The sequence below is a fragment of the Belonocnema kinseyi genome, chromosome 4 (genome assembly GCF_010883055.1).
Source record: "Belonocnema kinseyi isolate 2016_QV_RU_SX_M_011 chromosome 4, B_treatae_v1, whole genome shotgun sequence".
NCBI classification, from domain to species: domain Eukaryota; kingdom Metazoa; phylum Arthropoda; class Insecta; order Hymenoptera; family Cynipidae; genus Belonocnema; species Belonocnema kinseyi.
This window is the reverse complement of record NC_046660.1, coordinates 12,173,458-12,196,257: the sequence shown is the minus strand read 5'-3', so window position 1 is coordinate 12,196,257 and position 22,800 is coordinate 12,173,458. Positions and strand designations below refer to the sequence as shown.

At 25.4% G+C, this 22,800-nt stretch overlaps 2 protein-coding genes across 2 annotated transcripts in view; both read right to left on the bottom strand.

Moving 5' to 3' along the window:
• LOC117171550 (serine/arginine-rich splicing factor 2) overlaps positions 1 to 14,075 on the bottom strand; it is a 15,776-nt gene extending 1,701 nt beyond the window's left edge. The window contains exons 1-3 of the mRNA XM_033358968.1: positions 13,780 to 14,075; positions 7,258 to 7,404; positions 2,378 to 2,578 (exon numbers count right to left, since the gene is read on the bottom strand). Coding sequence (XP_033214859.1) covers positions 2,378 to 2,578; positions 7,258 to 7,404; positions 13,780 to 13,961 — 530 coding nt within the window. The 5' untranslated portion in view covers positions 13,962 to 14,075. The remainder of the gene's footprint in view (positions 1 to 2,377; positions 2,579 to 7,257; positions 7,405 to 13,779) is intronic.
• On the bottom strand, positions 13,978 to 22,057 carry LOC117170756 (FK506-binding protein 5-like). The gene is made up of 2 exons (XM_033357790.1): positions 19,927 to 22,057; positions 13,978 to 14,144 (listed from the first exon to the last, which is right to left on the bottom strand). The coding sequence occupies exons 1-2, from the start codon at positions 22,055 to 22,057 to the stop codon at positions 13,978 to 13,980; spliced, it is 2,298 nt and encodes a 765-aa protein (XP_033213681.1).
• Between the last annotated feature and the right edge of the window lie 743 nt (positions 22,058 to 22,800).

Here is a 22,800-nt window from a genome sequence, read left to right as displayed (position 1 = left end):
TGTAAAATCTTTGTGAAATTTTTAACATATCTATCAAAATTTTTACAATTTTGGCAAAATCTTTGAAATATTTGAGAAATTTTCGAAATCTGTAAAATCTCTTAAATGTTTTGATTATTTGTGACATTTTTTTAATTGTGTTAAAAGCTTTGAAATATTTGTTAAATTTTTTAAATCTCTATAAAATCTTTGAAATCTTTATGAAATGTTTTAAAATATTCGAAATCTTTTGAAAATTGGCAAAATGTTTTGAAATATTCTGATTTGTCAAAATTTTTTGAATTTTGGTAAAATCTTTGAAATATGTGTGAAATTTGTTGTATTTTGGTAAAAAATTTTAAATCTTTTAAAATTTCGGCAAAATCTTTATATTTTTTGAATTTTGGTCAAATCTTTGAAATATTTGTGAAATTTTCGAAAATATTTTTACAATATTGGATATCCTTTAAAATTTTGGAAAAATCTTTGTCAAATCTTTTTAATTTTGGTAGATTCTTTGAAATATTTTTTAATTTTGATAAAATCTTTGAAATCGCTTAAAATCTTTAAAATGTTTTGAAATCATTAAAACATTTAGATCTTTTATATTCATTGGAAATCATAAAAATATTAGAAATCTTGTTAAATTTTGGTAAAATCTTTGAAAGCCCTGAACACTTTATGAAATCTTAAATATTTCACAATATTTCAAATCTATGTGAAATATTTTGAAATCTTCTAAAATATTTTTAATTTGTTTCAAATCTTTGACATCTAGTGCACTGTAATCTTTTTAAAATATTAAAAATCCTTAAGATCTCTTAAAAGTAAAAATATTTCTCATACAGGGTGTGACCGTTTTGTTTAAAAAAATTGCAAAATTCAGAATTTTGAACATTCATAAATAAGAGTTCAAAAGTTTAGATTAAGTTCCAAAAACATAAATCCACGTTTACATTTTTTTAATATTTTACATTTAAGAATCAATCACTGAAATTTAAAAAATTTCAAAATTATATTATTAAGTTATTTTAGGCTAGAAACATTACAAAGTTTAAAATTGAAATTTTGTCAACGCAAAAGGTCTTAAATTAGAGGTTAAATGATTTGCATTTACAATAGTCAGAACTTCTAAATAACTTTTAAAATTTGGATTTATAAATAAACATTAATTGAACACTTATTATTTGTAGAAAAAATTTAGAGTAATTTTAAGAGATATTGTAGTAAAAATGGCATTCATTTTAAAATAGGTTTAGAAGTTCTGCAAACAAAAATGTGCGCACAGTTCGTTTAAATTACTGGACATCATTTCGAAGTTTTCAATTAATTTTGAATCTTTTCAAATCTTCTTAAAATCTCTTAAAATTACTCTATTTTTTCTACAAACAATAAGTGTTTAATTATTATTTCTAGATAAATATTCAACAATTTTGCTTACAAATTTAAATAGAACGATAAAAATTGTAAAGTTAGAAGTTTAAATAAACTTAAAAATTCAATTTCAAATTGTTTACTTTTTTCTAAATTACAAAATTTCAAATTAAATTGGTTAAAAAGTGAACAATTTAGACTGAAACAATATTTTTAATTTATTAAAAGCCTTTAATTACGAATATCTTATTATTAAGTTATTTTTTAAGTTGAAAGTAATTTAGTTTCAATCGCATCTTTAAATATTTTTTAAGGACTAAGACGTTTTATCAAATAAATTATTGTTTAGTTTTTTACACTTAAAGTATAGGTCTTTACAGATCGTACTTAAAGTAATCCTTAAAGACTGCACTTTAAAATTCTTTAAATTAAAAATATACGCTTTAAAATAAACTAAAATAAAGAATTTTTAAAGTAAAATATTTTTGAATAACGCAAACTGAATATCATCATTGAAAAAGATATCAGTTCAACTAATTATTTTTAAAACTGTTGAAATCGAATCATTTTTAAATCTTTAAACATCGCAATCTCTTTTTGTAATATTAAAAATCATTTTAAATATTATAAAAGCTTTGCAATATTGTAAAATCTTTTGCAATCTTCAGAATTATTTTGTTAACTTTTGAAATCTCGTGTATACTCTAAAACTGAATTAACCTTGAAATTTTCAACAAATAAATTTTATAATTTCAAGTTGAAATAAACAAATTAAGAGTTTTTTTTTTCAATGCATACTTTAATATTCTGTATTAGAGGAGAAGAAGTAAAAAATTTACAGAATTATTGAAGCGCCCTGAAATCTCTTTATACTTCAATAAAATAACTGATTTTAAAGGCAAAACAAAAATTGAAATTCAAGGTTCCAGTGAAAAAGGCAAGGCCGCTACTCGAGACCCAGTTTCAGCAACAATTCAATCGAAAAGTAAGTGTTGGTAGATAAATGATCAAAAAAAAAAGCTACCTGGATTTGGAACGACTGTCCTTCGTTCTGTCAGCCGACTTGCTTCGCGAATGTGACTTTCCTCGTGAGCTTTTGCTGTCCGATCGAGAGCGGCTATGACTGCGACTGTAAGAACGCCTGCTGCGATCCCTGTCGCGACTACGTGACCTGGACCGGGATCGAGATCGGGAGCGTCGGCGATCCCTGCTGCGACTACGTGACCTGCAACAAATTACAGATATTTATATACATTTTTTTTTAATAGTCTCGAAATAAATAGTTGGTTACATTTTTTTATGCATTTAAAATGAATTTCAACATTTGAAAAAAAAAAATTCTATTCTGTAATCTATAAATTATCCAAATTCCTCTTTTCTCTTTAATTCAAACACAAGTTTCTACTTCCCGGTCATTTCCCGGTTAGCAAACATTTTTCACGCTCAATGAAATTTAAAAAATGAAACACTGAAGCTAAAAAAATTTCCATTTGAGGAAATAAAAACTGAGCTGCAAATGAAAGAACTTCACAGTAGAATTGTTAAATTTTGAACTTTTAAAATTGAAATTTAAAACTTTTTAATTAGAAATTTTTCTATTCAAATGCTCAATAATTTGTGCGTATAAAATTGAAGGTACTAACATTTTTCAATATAAAAAAATCCACGTAACATTTTTAATGCTCTAAATTAAAAATTAAATCAATCAAGTTTACAATTTTCAAAATTATATAATTTTAAGGAATTTAAAGCTAGAAACATCAAATATTGAAAAATTGAAATTTTTTAACTAAACATTTCTTAAATTAGAAATTCAATCATTTTCTTTTTGAAATAGTTTAAACATCCTTAGAAAGCTTCAAAATTTTATTTCAAAATTTTCAATAAATTAAAAAATCACTCAATGAACTTTCAAAATTATATAATTTTAAGGAATTTTAAGCTAGAAACATCAAATATTAAAAAATTGAAAAAATTTTAACTGAACACTTCTTGAGTTAGAAATTCAATTATTTTCATTTTGAATAGTTTAAACATCTTTGGAAAGCTTCAAAATTTTATCATTTTCAATACTATAAATTAAAAAATCAATAAATGAACTATCAAAATTTCAAAATTATATAATTTTAAGGAATTTTAAGCTAGAAACATCAAATATTGAAAAATTGAAATTTTTTAACTGAACACTTAAATTAGAAAATTATTTTCTTTTTAAATAGTTTAAGCATCCTTAAAAAGCTTCAAAATTTTATTTCAAAATTTTCAATAAATTAAAAAATCAATCAATGAACTTTCAAAATTTCAAAATTATATAATTTTAAGGAATTTTAAACTAGAAATATCGAATCTTGAAAAATTGAAAATTTTTTAACTGAACATTTCTTAAATTTGAAATTCAATAATTTTCTTTTTAAATAGTTTAAACATCCTTAGAAAGCTTCAAAATTTTCAATAAATTAAAAAATCAATCAATGAACTTTCAAAATTTCAAAATTATATAATTTTAAGGAATTTTAAACTAGAAATATCAAATCTTGAAAAATTGAAAATTTTTTAACTGAACATTTCTTAAATTTGAAATTCAATAATTTTCTTTTTAAACAGTTTAAACATCCTTAGAAAGCTTCAAAATTTTCAATAAATTAAAAAATCAATCAATGAACTTTCAAAATTTCAAAATTATATAATTTGAAGGAATTTTAAACTAGAAATATCAAATCTTGAAAAATTGAAAATTTTTTAACTGAACACTTAAATTAGAAAATCATTTTCTTTTTAAAATAGATTAAACATCCTTAAAAAGCTTCAACATTTTATTTCAAAATTTCCAATAAATTAAAAAATCAATCAATGAACTTTCAAAATTTCAAAATTTCAAAATTATATAATTTTAAGGAATTTTAAACTAGAAATATCAAATCTTGAAAAATTGAAAATTTTTTAACTGAACACTTAAATTAGAATATCATTTTCTTTTTGAAATAGATTAAACATCCTTAAAAAGGTTCAAAATTTTATTTCAAAATTTTCAATAAATTAAAAAATCAATCAATGAACTTTCAAAATTTCAAAATTATATAATTTTAAGGAATTTTAAACTAGAAATATCAAATCTTGAAAAATTGAAAATTTTTTAACTGAACACTTAAATTAGAAAATCATTTTCTTTTTGAAATAGATTAAACATCCTTAAAAAGGTTCAAAATTTTATTTCAAAATTTTCAATAAATTAAAAAATCAATCAATGAACTTTCAAAATTATATAATTTTAAGGAATTTTAAACTAGAAATATCAGATCTTGAAAAATTGAAAATTTTTTAACTGAACATTTCTTAAATTTAAATTCAATAATTTTCTTTTTAAACAGTTTAAACATCCTTAGAAAGCTTCAAAATTTTCAATAAATTAAAAAATCAATCAATGAACTTTCAAAATTATATAATTTTAAGGCATTTTAAGCTAGAAACATGAAATATTAAAAAATTGAAAAAATTTTAACTCAACACTTCTTGAGTTAGAAATTCAATTATTTTCATTTTGAATAATTTAAACATCCTTAGAAAGCTTCAAAATTTGGAGAAATCTGGAAGTTATTTTAAATTGGTCTTAAATTTAAAATTATTTTGAAAATTTTTTCAGAACTTTTAAATATTTGTCAAAATTGACTGAATTTTTTCTACAATTTTCTGAAAATCCTGCAAGTTTTAGAAAATTCCTTTACAATTTGGATGTATAAATAACAATTGAACCTTTATTATTTGCAGGCGAAATTTGAGTAATTTTAAGAGATATGTAGAAGTTTTGAAAAGATTCAAACTTAGTAAAAAACTTGAAATGATAGCCTAATATAAAACAAAATGTAGATTTTCGCACATTTTAAAGAAAAAATTAGATTCTTTTCAAGAATTGTGAAAGGCTTCAAAAAGAATAAAAACATTTTCTTCAAATTTCTAGGAAAATTAAAAATAACTTTCCATTTTGAAAAGTTATTTTAAGAGAATATTTAAAAAGTTTTTCAAAGATTTAAACAAAATTTTCAAAAAAGATTCTAGAAGATTTAAAGGAAACTTTCTTAAATTTCCATATTTTTTTATATATTTAAAACTCCTAAATATCTCTTAAAATTACTCAAATTTTTTCCACAAATGTTCAATTGTAAATTATACATCAAAATTAAAAAATTTCACTTACAAATTATGCATTTTTCAAATACAAAAATTAAAATTGTAACGTTAAAATTTGAAAGACTATTCGAAATTTTAACGATTCCAGGCTTTCTATGTCAGACAATTCAGTTAAAGATTCTTTACTTTTAAATATTTGGTTTCAATTTACTTGTCTTAAATAAAAATTCAAATATTGCTAAATATTCAATAATTAATCTTTTTTTTTTTTTTAATTAAAAATTTCAGATTAAATGGGTTAAAAATTAAATATTTTCGACTAACACAATATTTGAAATTTAACATTTAAAATTTAATTTTTAAATTGAAATTTAAAACTCATTTTGTCAAATCGTTTTTGTTCACTTTTTATTACTTGAAGTACAGTTAAATTAAAAATAAATTATTTATTCATGAAATAAAAATGTTTTTTATCCAACATTTTTAATATCAAAGGCTTTTATTTTTTATTTCTACAAGTAATTAAGAAAGCATTTAAAAAGTCTTTTAATTAAAAATGTAAGCTTAGAAATAAAAATTTTAAATGGAAAATTTTTCAAAGTAACAAAATTTTGAATTACGCATCGTAAGCTAAATAATAGCATAATTGAAAAACGTAAAAATTCCACTCACTATTTAAAAACTGTTGAAATAGAACGTTTTTTTTTCTATGAATAATAGGTGTTCAATTATTATTTATATATCAAAATTCAACAACTTACAAATTTTTGTTTAGCTTTGAATATTAAATTTATATTTACTGATTTAAAATGAAGTCAGATATTTCTAAATATTAACTGTTCTTTTTCTTAATTGCAGATTTTTTAATTGAATGGCTTAAAATGCAATATTTTTCCATCGAGTTTTTACATTTGTAAAAACCTGTCTCTGAATTTCCATTTACTAACATGAAAATTAAAAAATCCATTATTAAACCAATTTTTTAATATAAGATTTTAAATATTTTTGAAAAAAAATCTATTAATTAATAATATCGAATTGCAAACGTCTAAAATTAAAAAAAACCTATATATTGGTGTATAAATATAAATCTTTTATCTTCATTTCATAATTTCAAATGAAGTGAAATATTGCTAAATATTTCAAAAATGGTTTTATTTTCTAATGTTAACATTTAAATTCAAGAGGTTAAAAATTTAATATTTTAGGCTGAAAGAATATTTGAATAGGGTTTTTAATTGAATAAAAACGGTAAATTATGAATCAATTAAATTAAAATTTGAGTATAATTGATAACCTACAAAATTTGTTGCTTTAAAATCAACAAATTATTTAATTTTCAATACATTCCGAATTAATTTGTAAAAACAATTTTCATACAATTTTTAACATATCAGATTTAAAAATAATTAATCTATGTTAACAGTTCATCAGCCTAAAACGTTTTTTTATTCCAAAATTTCGTATCCTCAAAAACGAAACATTGTTGAAGTAAAAGAGTTTAAAATTACACACTGTAAACTCAACGACTTGATAATTGAAAAAAGTTAACAAATGAATTTAAAATAAAAGTTAGAATCAAACTTATTGTAAATTGCATTATATATCACGTGATACAGATTTATTTTGTTTTAAATTTGTCAAACCCGGGTCTCGAAAAAATTCTCGTTTCTACCGAAACCCTGAAAATGATTTCTAAATCCAGCGAGGAAAAATGAAGGGAAAAATTAGTCACAGACGGCTCTTTCTTAAGTGTAAATATAGAATTAAGACATTTACCTTCCACCACGTCGACGACTACCGCGACTTCTGTGTGGCGAAGTTGGCCTGCCATATCGAGCCATTTGTACTCTCAGCTCCCTGCCATCTAAAAGCCGTCCATCCATGGCATCTAGCGCGTCCTCGGCATCTCTCTTGTCATAAAATCTTAAAACATTTTTTTTTTTCGTTTTACTTTTTATTTCTTAATAAGATGATTGTCGTGCAAAAAGTCAAGACGTCTGAAAAAAATCAGTTTTTCTATGATTCTAAGAATCAAAACATTACAACTGATGCTATTATTCCAAATAAAAAAAAGCATTATTTTTTATGAAAAATGTTAAAATTCACAAAAGTAAACATGAATTTTAACCATATTTTTGCAGTTGAATTTTTTCTGACCATAGCTTCTTACCGATTTTTGAAAATTTTATTGTATTTTAATAAATGACAACTTATGTTTCCCGAGAAATCATTCTCTACAACTCTACAGTTTCCAATTTTTAAAGTAAATTTTTCAATGGCTCTAAATCGAAAAATACAATAATTTTTCCAGAATTGGTAAGAAGTGACGGACAGAAAAAATTCAATTGCAAAAAACATAGTTAAAATTAATTTTTTTTGTGAATTTTAACATTTTTTTATCAAAAATAATATTTATTTGGAATGACATCAGTTATGATATTTTGATTCTTAGAATCATAGAAAAACTATTTTTTTCAGATATCTGACTTTTGGCACTTCGATGACATTTCCAGGTATAATTTTTAAAAATTCCAGGTCTACATTTATTTTTAATTCAGCCAATTAAATTGTAACGAATTATAATGCAATGATAATATTTCATCAAAAGTTTGATTGAATTCAAAAGAATTTTCAAGAATATTTTTATCAAAGTGAAAAAAAGTATTCTGTAATCATAACCATATTATTTTTTTGTTATTACCATAAAAACAATTACAGTAGAACTATTTATGCAAAGATTAAGATTACATTTCAAAATAATATTAACAAAAAAAAATTCTGAACTTTTTAACAAAGTTAAAATAATACTTTTAGATCGCAAGAAATAAAGTTTTTTTTCCAATTTTCAAATATATAATTCTCTATGAAATACTAAATTAATAAGACTTTGAAATAGAGATGATTAAAAAAGTTCTAGTAATTTTTTCAATATTCCATGACTTTTCCAGAATTTTTTTTTTAATTCCATGATTTTTCCAGGATTATTAAATACTTTTTTAAATTACATGACTTTCAGGTCTTGTAGCAACCCTGATAACTTTTGTCATTTTAAGTAAAAAAAAACCTGATTTTTGATTAAAACTTTTAAAATTCACAACAAAATTGTAATGTTAACCATATCTTTTGCAATCTCATTTTTTCTGACCGTCGCTTCTTTAAAAAAAAATGTTCTCAGGATTTCAGCCATATAAAAATTTACTTTTAAAATTGGAAGCGAAGGTCAGAAAAAAATTTAATTGCAAAAAACATGGTTAAAATTAATGTTTTTTGTGCGTGGATTTTAACAATTTTCGTAAAAAAAAATGTTTTTCATTTTAAATAAATCAGTTATAATCTTTGCACTCTAAAATCATAGAAAAACGATTTTTTTTCAGATATTTAATTTTTGGCTCGAAAACTACCTTAAGAACAGATGTACAGCATCAAATTGATATATATATAACAAATTTTGTTAATGGAAAATTAACTTTATCTTGAAGCAAAATTTTCAAATTTCTAGCCAAATGTTTTTAGAGTATTAACAAAACTTCCCATATTCTTCTATTTTCAACTTTGTTTAAAAACATTTTTTAACTGAAATTGGAACTGAACTGATAAAACCCAAAAAGACAATCCAAATATTTTTGGTTGAAGTTGAATCTCTTTTGGGTGAGAATTTTTTTTTTTTTTGCTTAAAAATTTAATTATTTTATTGAAAACTTAACAATTTTGTTAAAGCCATCTATTTTGGCTGATAACTAAACTGTTTTGAGGAAAATTCATACTTTAGGATCGAAAATTCAGTTACTTTCTAGAAAATTACACTTTTTGGTATACATTTTTTCTTTTCACAAATCTTTCTTGGTTAAAAATACATCTTTTTAATTAAAAATTAATTCCTTTGCCTGAAAATTTAACTATTTTCTGGTAAATTTTTGCGTATTTAATTGAAAATTCATTTCTTTTGATTCAAAATTAATGTTTATGCTTTTTTCGAAAAAAGTATTCTTGTTTATAAATTCACTCATTTTCATTAATTTGTTAAAAATGTTTTTTGTTTACAATTTTTTTGTTAAATATTAATTTTTAATTGCAAATTAATTTTTTTCGATGAAAATTGAACTACTTTTCTGAAAATTTGTGTTTTTTGCAGTTGAAAATTAATTTATGAACTTCAAAATTCAGTATTTTATTTAAAATTTGTATTTTTTGTTTAAATTAGATTGTTTTTTATTTAACATTATAATCCTTATTTGATGGAATATCAAATATTTAATTTTTCGTTGAAAATTCATCTTTTTTGAACGAAAGTTATAAAAATTCATTTCCAAGACTGAAAATTTAACTATTTTATTAAAAAATTCGTTGATTGTTGTTCAAAAATTTTTAGTTCAAAATTCACTTATTGTCTTAAAAATTGAACAATTCAGTTTTGTTTTTATTTGAAAATTTCACTACACCTTTTTTGTTCAAAATTGATTTTTATCAGCCGCAATTCGTCTATTTGGCATTAAAAATAGCGAATGTTATCAAAACACGTAGTTTGATTTTTTTTCATTATACAATAATGTTATGTTTGTAAAATTCAGAACTACGACGTAAGAAAAACTGACAATTATTTTAAATATTTATTTTTTCCTGAAACTGTATGACTTGAAAAGTGTAAAATAAAAAATTGACTTTAATTTCCAGCAAAATTCTCAGTTTTCCAACCTAATATTTTTAAGTATTAAAAACGAAACGAATCGATATCAGAATATTAAGATAAAAATAAAGTTTACGTCCGAGCTAAAGGGTTTTTAAATTGAGACTAAAAAAGTTGATTTAAAAAAATCGTTCAATTTCTAAATTGGGGAATATTTTTTATTTAAAATCATTGTAGCTAATTTAGCGAATTCGTTTTTTTTTTTTTTTTTTTTTTGCTGAAAACCAAGTATTTTAACCAACAAAAAATTAAATATTTCCTGTTTAATTAGAAATTATACTCTATTGAGATAAAATTTCATATATTTTGTTGAAAATGGAACATTTTCATAAGTTTTGTAAAAAGTAACTATTTCATTGAAAAATTGATTAGCTGGGTTAAACACGAACATTTTTGTTGAAAATTCAAATTTTCGAATTGAAGATTCACTTATTTTATAGAAAATTCGTCTTTTTATCTTGAAAATTTGGCTCAGAGTTGAAACCACTTTCTACTAAAAAGTTGAAATAACTTTAGGAATATAGTCATATTTCTCGGTTTTAGGCATGTTTAAGGCGGTTTTTGGAAGCTTCCCAATTTAAAGTTGGAAATGGACCAAAATCTTAAATTCGACAAGAAATCCGAATATTTTACAAGAAAACTGTAAATTTGTACCCTGGATAATTTATTATAAAAGACAATTCATAGTGTAAGATTAGACGATAATGGAAAATCACAATTATTGTATGATATTTTTACAATTTACATCAAGGCGCGCTTAAATAAAAAAAAGATCAGTAAGATCAATTTTCTTTGCAGAAAAAATTAAAACAAAAAATAAATCAACTTTTCACCAAGATAGATTAATAGTGTACCACAAAAAAGCTGAATATTCAACAAAATGTATTGGCAACAAAAAGAATGAATTTTCAACCAAACAGTTGAATAATAGCTGAAAGATTTTTCAGTCAATAATAAAAGAGGCATGCAAAATAATGGGATACTTTCAATATCAAAAAGCCGAATTTTCAAAAAAATAGATGAAACAAAAATATGGACTTTTTGGGCTTTCAACAAATTATGAAAAAAATTGAGAAACACACAAGAAAATTCACAAAGTTTCGTTTTCGAACATGAAAAATCAGGACAGAGTCCTAAAAATCAGAAAATCAAGACAGCGATAAAAAATCATACATTTTATATAAAAATATGAAAAAATTGCATTGAATTCCGTAAATTTAAAATGAGCCTAGAAAAATTCAAGAGAATTAAAAAAAATTTGATTGAATGCATAAGAATTCAAGCCGAGGTTAAAATAGTATAAGATCAATTAAATACAAATTTTAATAAGTCCATTGAATTAAATAGAAATGGTTGAATTCTTGCAAAATTAAAGTAAATTAAAAATTTTTGGAGACTTGCGAAGATGTAAGAAAATTCAGGACAATTCATAAGAATTTAGGGTGAAATCGAAAAATTATTTTAAATAACTGAACCCCTACTAATTTATAACCAAAACAGAATTTAAAAGAATTAGAAATAATTTTAAAAATCAGAAAAATTGCATTGATTTCAACGAATCCAGCGTAATTTATAGGAAATGAGAAGAATTCGGTGAAATTTATGGGGAAAAAATCAATTAAAAAAGGAATCGGTTGAATTAAAAACAATTTTTTTTTTTAATCTGATGACAAGTCCAGGAATTGTATGTGAGTTTTAAAAACTTCAATATGAATTAAAGATCTATAATTACGAATTCCGTTGAAAATGTCTGAATCTTTTAAAATGTTCTAAAATATTTCAAACCTTTTGAAAATAAATTAAAACTTTCAAATTCTTTAAAAATAAAATGCCATAAAAGTTGTTAAAATACCCTAAAATTTCCTTAAATATTTCAAATACTCTGATCTTTTGAAATCACTTGAAACTTTTTGAAGATCTTGAAAACACCTGGGAATCTTTTACAATAAAAACTTTGAAAATTAAAAAAAAAATCATTTAATCAAGCAAATTTAGAAGGATACACGTGAATTAAGCAAATTTAACAAAATATCAAAAGAATGCGTGAATTTCAAAAATCTATTTAAAATCTCTTCAAATATTTGAAACTCTACGAAATATATTGCATTTTAAATAAAGTCTTTAAAATCCACTAAAATATTATTAAATCCAGAGAATTTCTACGATATCAAGTAATATTCCCTAAAATTCTGAAAAATTAATTAAAATACCTCGAGAGCTTTGAAAAACCCTTACAATTATTAAAAACCTCGGAAATCTGATAAAATTCGGTGATTTTTTAAAAATATTATAAAACCTTAAATGTCCTGTAAAATCGTTCTAAATCTTCTGAAATTCTCGAAAAATTATTTACCCTCAAATATTTCAAACAGTTTGAAATCCCTTCAAACGAAATTATTACAAAATTCCTTAAAATATTTTAAATGTAAAAGCTTTAAAAATATCCTATAAATAAAAAAAAATCCTTCAAATTATTGAAGTGTACTAAAAATTGACGGGAAACTTTTAAAATTTCCTGAAACTGTAAAAAATTTTGTTAAATTAAAAAAAATCCGCTGAATTAAACAGAACTGAGTCTTTAAAAAGTTCAAAAGAATTAAAATATTTCAGGATAAATAGATAAGAATTGAGCGTTAATTCCAAAAAATAATTTGAAATCTCTTCAAATGTTTGGAAACCCTACAAAGTACCTCACTCCTCGTGAATATATTCTTTGAATCCAATAAAAAATGATAAAATTCAGTGTATATCCCTACAATCATTAAAATCATTCGAAGCCTTATAAAATCCTGTAATATATTTTATAACCTTACAGGCCCTGTAAAATCGTTTAATATCTTCCGAAATTCTAGAAAATTCTATATCGTAAAATGTTTCGAACGTTTTGAGATCCATTCAAATTATTTAAACCAAACTTCCGGAAACATTTCAAATCTTGAATTCCTACAAAATACCCCACTTCTATTGAATAAACTTTTTAAAATCCACTAAAATATTATAAAATACCGTGAAATTCTATGATATTTCCTGAAATTCTGGGTAAAGGGTCTGTAAAATAATTCCATCTTTTCAAATTGAAGGAAATGTTTTTCTAAAATACTTTAAACGTTTTGAAATTCCTTCAAATTATTAAAAGGAATAAAAAATTCAGAAATAGGTGGAAATATCTGAACTAATGTGATCTTTTCATTTTAAAAAGTGATCAAAGAAAAAAAAGTGACTGTGTGGTAGCCCTGATTATATTTTAGGTCTGTGAGGCCTGAATGTTCGGCTTCGGAAAGAGTAATTTTGGAGCCAAAAAGTAGATTGGAGTACAAAATCGATAATAAAAGCTCAACTTTTAACCAAAAAAAAAAGAAAAATCAGTGAAAATGATACAAAATTTAAAAAAGAGGAAATACAAAATGGGAGACTCAATTTTTGGCAACGCTTGAAATGCCTGCAAGGCTGCGCGCCCGAGCCATTTAAACGAGGGAAGAGGGAAAAGTAGCGGTGTCAAAGCGTTGGATGACGTCATGCGTTCGTTTAAGAGGGAAAATTTCAAGTTTATTGAGTTAGGACATCGAATTGTTGAGAAAAAAAAGGTTCAATTGAAGCATTTGAGCTCAACTTACCTGACGAAAGCGAATCCACGGCTTTCTCGAGTGAAACGGTCGCGTGGTATGTAAATATCCCCGACTTCACCGCATCTCTCGAAAACGCGTCGCAGATCCTCCGGCGTCGTCCGATACGTCAAATTGTCCACTTTTAGGGAAACCATCCCGTCGATACGGGGCGGTGGTCGACCGTAACTCATTTTTACACAATTCTTACTACTTTTGATGGAAAATGCACTTTTTTACGGAGAAAATTAAGAGAAGCCTTGAACACGCGTGAGGAACAAAATGGCGAATGGCGGACGGCGGAACTTGTCGTGTTCTTGGCGAAGCGGCCGGGAAGAAGGGGTAGAAAGCCGGAAGTGAGCCAGTCAAATGAGAGACTATCCGGCCATTTTAATGTGCTTATTACATACAAATTTTTATTTCTCGCAAAATTTGATGATCGTTTGTTGGTGATTTTTATATTTGGTGGTTAAAAATTGCAAAAACTGAAGAATTTTCAGCATTGGCGTGCTAACTTCAAACTTGCAAGCCAATTTTGAATATTTTTAAAGAGTTATTTTTTAATCTTTTAGTAGTCATTTGTTTGTGATTTTCGATATTTCTTGGTGAAAATTGTGGCCGATATTAATTTTCCAAAAATTTGCGACAGAATGCGCAACCGTTTCTACGCAGATATAAGTCGCGCGAAGTTTAAAAGGAAAAAGAAAAAAATCAACGAAGAGAGTTCTAAGGGGTTCAGAAAATATTTTTTGTTTAAATGTCTACTATGATTTACATAAACTTCCTTATTAAAAATAAATATTTTCGGGTTGAAACATCAGTTATTTTTTTCGAAAATTCGTTGCCTTTTCTTAAAACTTTTGTTGGAAATTCATTTCTTTTAGCAGAAATTTAATATTTGTTGGTTCAATTCTACTTTTTTTTTAAATTGAAAATAAAATTAATTATTTGTTTAAAAATCAACTATTGCAGTTTTGTTGCGAATTAATTTTTTTGGTTTTAATTCAACTAATTGGCCAAAAGTTGAATTATTAAAAAAATGGTTAATTGTTAATTAATTGTTATTAATTGTAAAACAATAATCTACTGGGTTGAAGATTTACTTTTTGCCGTTGAAAATATAACTTATACGTTGGAAATTCGTTTTTTTGTTTTGTTGAAAATTAATTTTTTAACTGAAAATTTAACTATTCCACTTTTGACTGAAAATTGATATTTTCTAAATAAAAATTAGTCTTCTTTTTGAAAACCTCTTTGTGATTGAAAATTCAAGTAATTGCCAAAAAGTTGAATTATTCTCTTAAAAGTTAATTTTTTTATATATTCCTGATTGTTGTAGAAAATTAATTTTATTGGTTGAACATTTATTTTGGTTGTTGAAAATCTAACTTACTTGTAAAATTTTTGTACTTAATTCTTTTAACTAAAAATTTAACTTTTCCATTTATGGTTGCATTTTTTTTATTTGAAAATTTCTGAAATTAATTTTTTTTTTAATATCAATCATTACATTTTTCATTGAATATTCATATTTTGTAATTGAAAAATCGGCTAACTAACCGAAGTTCAACCATTTAAAAAACTGTATTTATTTAGATGTAGATTTATTATTTTAGTAGCAAAATAATCTACGTAGTTAAAGATTTATTTTTTTGTTGAAAATTTAACTTATTTGTTAAAAAATATCTTTATGGTTAAAAATTTGACTTATTTGTTAAATTTTTTTTTTTTTTAATTTAAATACATTTCAAAAAAATATTTTATTTCATTAATTTTCTTCAACTTAAAATCTATCTATTTTCTTCTTTTTTGATAATTCATCACTTCGTTTGCCTAAACAGTTAAAAAGTAGTCGCCAAATAATAATCTTTTATGTCAAAATCAGTTTTTTAAAAGTCGTCTTTAGCATGTGCCCAATAAGAAAATTTCACTATTTTTGATTGAAACTGATTTATTTTTCATTGAAAAGTCTTCTACATTATTTTTAGTTTAGAATTCATCTGTTTTAGTCAAGCATTTTATTATTATGTTGAAAATTTAATTCTCTTTTTTTTTAATCAACTATTTGATTAAAAATTAACTTTTTCCTATGAAAAATTTATATTTTCGTTTTAAAAATTAACTTTTTTGTAGAATATTCGTTTTCGACTTAAAAATCCAAAAAATGATTCGATTTTTTTTTACACTGAAAAAATTTTCTTGTTTAAAAATGATCCTCATTAGTTACAAATTAATATTTGTTTGTTATAAATACATCTTTTTGGTTGAAAATGAATCTCTTATGATCGAAAGTTCAACGAATCTGTTGAAAAATTGTTTTTCTTCTGTCTGAGAATTAATTTATTAACTTAAATTTTAAATATTCTATTTTAAGTTTAAAAATTTATGTTTCTTAGTTGAAAATTCGTATTTTTTGGTGTGAAAAATTAATTTTCCTGCTTGAAAATGAACTTTTTTGTTAAAAATTAATATTTTTGTATCGATTTGCAAATTCACCTCTTTGGTTGAAAATTGCACTATTTTGTTGAAAATAGATTTTTTTTGTTTGAAAGTTCCTCATTTTAGTTGAATATTTATTTGGTTTAAGAATAAGTTATTTTTTTGAAAATTAGTTCATTTTATAAAAATAATTTTTTTTTACCTAAAATTTTAACTAATATTACATTTTTAGTTGAAAGTGCAATATTTTACATGAAATCTTCAGAATTTAGACCATTTTTAATTTAATTGAATTTAATGTAGTACCCACATTCATTTTATTTTGAAGAATTAATTCCCTTATTAAAAAAAAAATCGTTTATTCTCCTGTTTTTATGAAAGCAGAACATTTTATTTACTATTAATGAATTTCATTTATCTCTCGAAAATATAAGTTTTTATAATTAATTAGTTAAAATCTTACTGATTCGGATTCAGAGATTGTATTTAAAACACTGTGAGAAAATATTTGCACGTTAAACTGTGCAAGTGATGATTGCCACTACAAAAAATGTTTTATGTTTATACGCCGTAAGATAATAAATACCACTTAAATTGTGTTTGCTGATGAATATTCCATTCTTACTTACCTTTTTTCATTGATAATAATGCAATCAATTCTTGTGCATCTTGCTTATGCTTATTGTACAAGAGTAATTAAAAAATATTCAATATTATTACTTTTAATAAAATGTATATATTTCGTATATTGTTTCAACCTAAAATAGTTGTAAATATAGCTTCCTATTTATCATAAATATTTCAATTATTCAATGATTCAGAAATAAAAACATGATTTATTCCAAACTTTTTATTTTCAACTTAATTGTAAACTTAATAAGAACTATAATGTTCTACATTTGTGTATTAGCAGGGTAGTCCAAAAATGCATTAGAACATTTTCTCTCTCGAATTTTCATGCATATCACCCACACAATAGGGCAAAATGCAGAAAACGGTTGACAATTAAAAAAATTATGAATGTTACTCTTCGTGATGTAGAAATATGGATATATAAGAAAACCATACCTATATATTCTTATGAAAAATAATTCAGATAATAAAAGTACATATAAATATTATCAAGAATGTAAATTCTATGAAACTATATTCTAAAAGTGGAAAGTTTCGTTTGATTTGTGAAAATATAGTAAGTTATTTTCTCTATGAAAGTGTCAGAAAAATTATCCATTTTCATATATTTTTGTTACATATAATTTCCTAACATTTCAGAGTAATTGTCAAATTTTTCTGAAATAGCGCAACCTTCTTCCGACATTTATATCGAAAATTACGTATTTTCCTTAACAAAATTGAGGAATATTTCATGCCGAACAGTAAGGAAAATTCCCAAATTTTTTACAGTCTAGTCAACATCTGTGACGTTTTTCGAAAAAAATGTGCCAATTTATAAAAATATTATTTGTATAAACTATCTCAAGTCTACTTTTATAACTATATAATTATAGTACATACACAATAGGGTGGTACTATTTTTTCTTTCTCGAATTTGCATGCACATCGCCCCCAAATTTGTTCGAATAATTCATAAAGACATAAATTTCTTACATTATTATTAATTATATGAATGAGAAAGTATTATAATCGTCAAAAATTGCATACTTCAATTTTTTAGCGGATCTCCACGTTTTGTGATGAAAAGTCGAAAGTCCTGTTTTGGCGACGCGGGCAAAATTTAAAAAAAGTGAAATTTATAATATGTATATTTATAAAGTTTAACACGTACTTCCCATATAAAACAAAGAGCTTTTAGTAAGTTCTATTTAAAATTGATTTGGTGCTAAATATAATTTTTTCACGATTAATCATGATAATAATAAATTATTTATACAATTCTGTTTGTTAACTTGAATTAATAATTACCTCACATTAATGAAAAAGTAAATAAAAAGTAGAAAATTTTAGAAAAAACTGTGACTTCCTACCATTATTCTAAGACAATATTATTATAAATAATAATAAATGGTTTAAATGATTATTTTGTTAAATTTAAATGACTATTGCCTCTATTATATACGGAAGTTTCTATAAACAATAATAAATTGCTTAAAGAATTCATTTACACGACTAATTTTCAATAGAAAGGAATACTTTATTATTAAAAACTGTTTGTATTTAAAAAATACAAATAAATCATAATTAGCGCCAAAAACACAATTTTCACTTATGAAGTTTTTTTGGTACACAATAAAACAGATATGTGACGATGATATTTAAAAAATAATTATTCACTTTTGATATAACTAATTCTGAATTGAAATGTTGAGTTTCGACTCGATTCACCTAATATTGATGATTCTGAATAAAATATGCAAAATCGTCTTTGTTTCTTGTATATATATATATATATATATATATCATTAAAAAAATACACATTTATTTTTTTGAAGATTCGATCAAATGTGGGGGCGATATAAATTTTAATTCGAAAAAATGTGTATACCACCATATATTGTGTACACTAAATAAGTTTGTATAAAATACAAGTAACCGTCATATAGACATTACAAAAGATATTTTGATTGACACATTTTTTTCAAGAAACGCCACAGATGTTGACTGAACTGCAAAAAACTCTGGAATTTTCTCTACTCTTCGAAATTCAATATTCCTAAATATTGTTATATTAAGTAATTTTCCGAAAAATTTCGGAACGAAGTGGCACTATTTTAGAAAAACTCGAGAATGATTCAACAATGCCAAGGAATTATGTAACAATACCATATGAAAATGGATAATTTGCTGATAATTTCACAGAAAATTTTTTTTTAAACATTGTCACGAATCAAATGGGAATTTTCACTTCCAGTATAGTTTTTTAGAAGTTAGATAGTATGTTTTGATAATGGTCATACTCTATTTAAAAGCATTATTGAAAATAATAAGGTATGATTTTTTAAATATGCATTTTTCCACAACATTAAAAATAATAATTTTTTAATAATAATATAATAATTTAGAAATTTGTGATAATAATTCTTATAACTTTTTAATTGTCAACCGCCTTTTGCATTTTTATCAAACTTAACACTTAAAGCATTAACCGTTGTACAAGATTCTTTCCAAAGACAAATTTCGTTAAAAATGTTAGTGAGTGATTTAGTGGGTTATTTGTAATATCTAATAAGTGCAAGAATGTATGGTTTCTCAACAATATATCTCCGATGAAATGAAATCGATTCCCGCTTAACACTAAATTCTTAAGATTCGCTGATATTTGACAAGCAAAATTAGCGAGTTTATTTTTAGATAAATTTAATTCGAGTAAATTTTTCAAGTTGTTGAAAGTATCATCTGGAATAATTTCTATACCATTTCCACTCAAAGATAAACTTTCCAAAGTATCAGAAGAACAAATATATTCTGAATTAATATCTTTTATAAGATTGCGGTCAAGATGCAAGTTTCTCAAATTTTTTAATTCGCATATACCTGATACTTTTTCAAGTTGATTGTCACTTAGATCCAAAAATTCTAAGTCATACAGATTTTTATATGTTGTGTGACTTATATCTGTAATTTTATTTCTTGAAAGATTTAAATAAACTAATTTGGTATTTTTCTCAAACGCATTTCCATACAGGTGGAATATTTCGTTGTTGGAAATCGACAGAAATTCTAAATTCGTGAATTCACTTAAATCGTTGATATTACACTCACTATATGGATACGGTTCATCCCACAATCTCCATCCCAAACAATTAATTTTATTTTCATCCAGAGAAAGAGTAAGTAAAGAATCTACTTTATTTCCCATAAAATCCATATAATCTTTAAAATCTCGCAAATCTATCGACACTATTTGACATCTTTCTATATACAAATGACTTACAGTCGATGGAATTTCTACCAGGAATTGATTAACTGTATATTTTAAATTGTTACCTGAAAAATAGATATGAGTCAGTCTCGGAAAAAGTTGTGTCCAATTCGACGAATAAATATTTCCTAATTGAAGATCTTCTAGATGCAGATGATTGAGATTTGGAAGTGTGGTTCCAATCTCGAGAGAAGAAAAGAGTATATCAGGATTGGCATTATAATAACAATTTGGCGTTTGAAGAAATTGCATTCGATCCAGAATAAGAGTATCAAGATTTTTGTGAAACCCAGATTCCAAGAATGTTGGTAGATTTAGCTTGTTCCCTGCCAAATTTAGGTATCTCAAGTTTGGAAGTTTTTCGAATGCCTGAAAGGAACCTTCTTCTATTTTGTTGTCTTCTAGATCGAGATGCGTTACGGCGGCACTAGATATGAATCCGTCGAAAATTTTCCGTATACCCATGTTTGACAAATTCAAATGTAGGTTTACGAGGACTTCCTTATTCTCATCCATCCAAGAACTTTTCTCTTCCTCAGATCGATCATCTTCTGCCTCATATTTTGTTTCTACTTTTTTGCGCTCATCCATCGAGGAACTTTCCTCTTTCACAGAATCTTCTACCTCATGTTTTGTTTCTTTTTCCTTATCAAAGATTGAAGAATTCGAATGTTCCTTTTCAAGAACTTGTTTCTTTTTATCCATAAAGGGACTTTCCTCTTTCACAGAATCTTCCGCCTCGTATTTTTTTTCTTCTTCCTTGTGTTCATCCATCGAGGAACTTTCTTTTTTCACAGAACCTTCTGCGTCAAGTTTTGTTTCCTCTTCCTTGCGTTCCTCCATTAAGGAACTTTCCGCTTTCACAGAACCTTCTGCCTTATGTTTTGTTTCTGTTTCCTTATCCAAGTTAGAAGAATTCGAATGTTCCTTTTCAATAACCTCCTTCTTTTCATCTATCGAGAAACTTTCCTCCTTCACAAAATCTTCTGCCTCATGTTTTGTTTCTTTTTCCTTATCCAAGGTTGAAGAATTCGAATGTCCCTTTTCAAAAACGTCCTCCTTTTGATTCATCGAGGGACTTTCCTCTTTCACAGAGTCTCCTGCCGCATGTTTTGTTTCTTTTTTCTGATCCAAGTTAGAGGTATTCGAAAGTTCCTTATCAAGAACTTTTTCCTTTTTATCCATTGATGGTCTTTCCTCTTTCATAGAATCTTCTGCCTCATGCTTTGTTTCTTCTTCCTTGCGTTCATCCATCGAGGAACTTTCTTTTTCAACAGAACCTTCAACCGTAAGTTTTGTTTCCTCTTTGTTGCGTTCCTCCATCGAGGAACTTTCCTCCTCTTTCACAGAATCTTCTGTCTCGTGTTTTGTTTCTGTTTCCTTATCTAGATTAGAAGAATTCGAATGTTCCTTTTCAATAACCTCCTTCTTTTCATCCATCGATGAACTTTCCTCTTTCACAGCTTCTTTTGCCTCAGATTTTGTTACTTCTTCATTGCGTTCATCCATCGATGAACTTTTCTCTTTCACAAAATCTTCTGCCTCATGCTTGGTTTCTTCTTCCTTGTGTTCATCTATGGAGGAATTTTCTTCTTTCGCAGAACCTTCAGCCCCATATTTTGTTTCTTCTTCCTTGCGTTCATCCATTGAGGAACTTTCCTCTTTCACAGCATCTTTTGCATCATGTTTTGTTTCTGTTTCCTTATCTAAGTTCGATGAATTTGAATGTTCCTTTTCAATAGCATCATCCTTTTTTTTGTCCATCGAGGAATTTTCTTCTTTCGCAGAACCTTCAGCATCATATTTTGTTTCTTTTTCATTGCGTTCATCCATCGATGAACTTTTCTCTTTCACAAAATCTTCTGCCTCATGCTTGGTTTCTTCTTCCTTGTGTTCATCTATGGAGGAATTTTCTTCTTTCGCAGAACCTTCAGCCCCATATTTTGTTTCTTCTTCCTTGCGTTCATCCATGGAGGAACTTTTCTCTTTCACAGCATCTTCTGCCTCATGTTTTGTTTCTGTTTCCTTATCTAAGTTCGAAGAATTCGAATGTTCCTTTTCAATAACCTCCTTCTTTTCATCTATCGAGGAACTTTCCTCTTTAATGGAATCTTCTGCCTCATGTTTTGTATCTTCTTCCTCATCTAAGTTCGAAGAATTCGAATGTTCCTTTTCAATAACCTCCTTCTTTTCATCCATCGATGGACTTTCCTCTTTCACAGCATCTTCTGCCTTATATTTTGTTTCTTCTTCCTTGCGTTCATCCGTCGAGGAACTTTCCTCTTTCACAAAATCTTCTGCCTCATGCTTGGTTTCTTCTTCCTTGCGTTCATCTATTGAGGGACTTTCCTCTTTCATAGCATCTTCTCCCTCATGTTTTGTTTCTACTTCCTTATCTAAGTTTGAAGAATTCGTCTGTTGCTTTTCAATAACATCCTCCTTTTCATCCATCGGGGAATTTTCTTCTTTCGCAGAACCTTCAGCATCATATTTTGTGTCATCTTCCTTGCGTTCATCCATTGAGGAACTTTCCTCTTTCACAGCCTCTTCTGCCTCATATTTTGTTTCTTCTTCCTTGCGTTCATCCACCGAGGAACTTTCTTTTTCAACACTACCTTCAGCCTCAAATTTTGTTTCCTCTTCCTTGCGTTCCTCCATCAAGGAATTTTCCTTCTCTTCCACAGAATCTTCTGCCTCATGTTTTGTTTCTGTTT

Excerpts from the sequence above, each read along its gene's own strand:
- LOC117170756 (XM_033357790.1), bottom strand. The coding sequence starts at position 22,057 with ATGGATGAACGCAAGGAAGAAGAAACAAAATATGGGGCTGAAGGTTCT. Across the intron at positions 14,145-19,926 it reads GGATGAACCGTATCCATATA|TCTCTCATTTGACTGGCTCA; the intron begins GTGAGTGTAATA and ends ATGGCCGGATAG.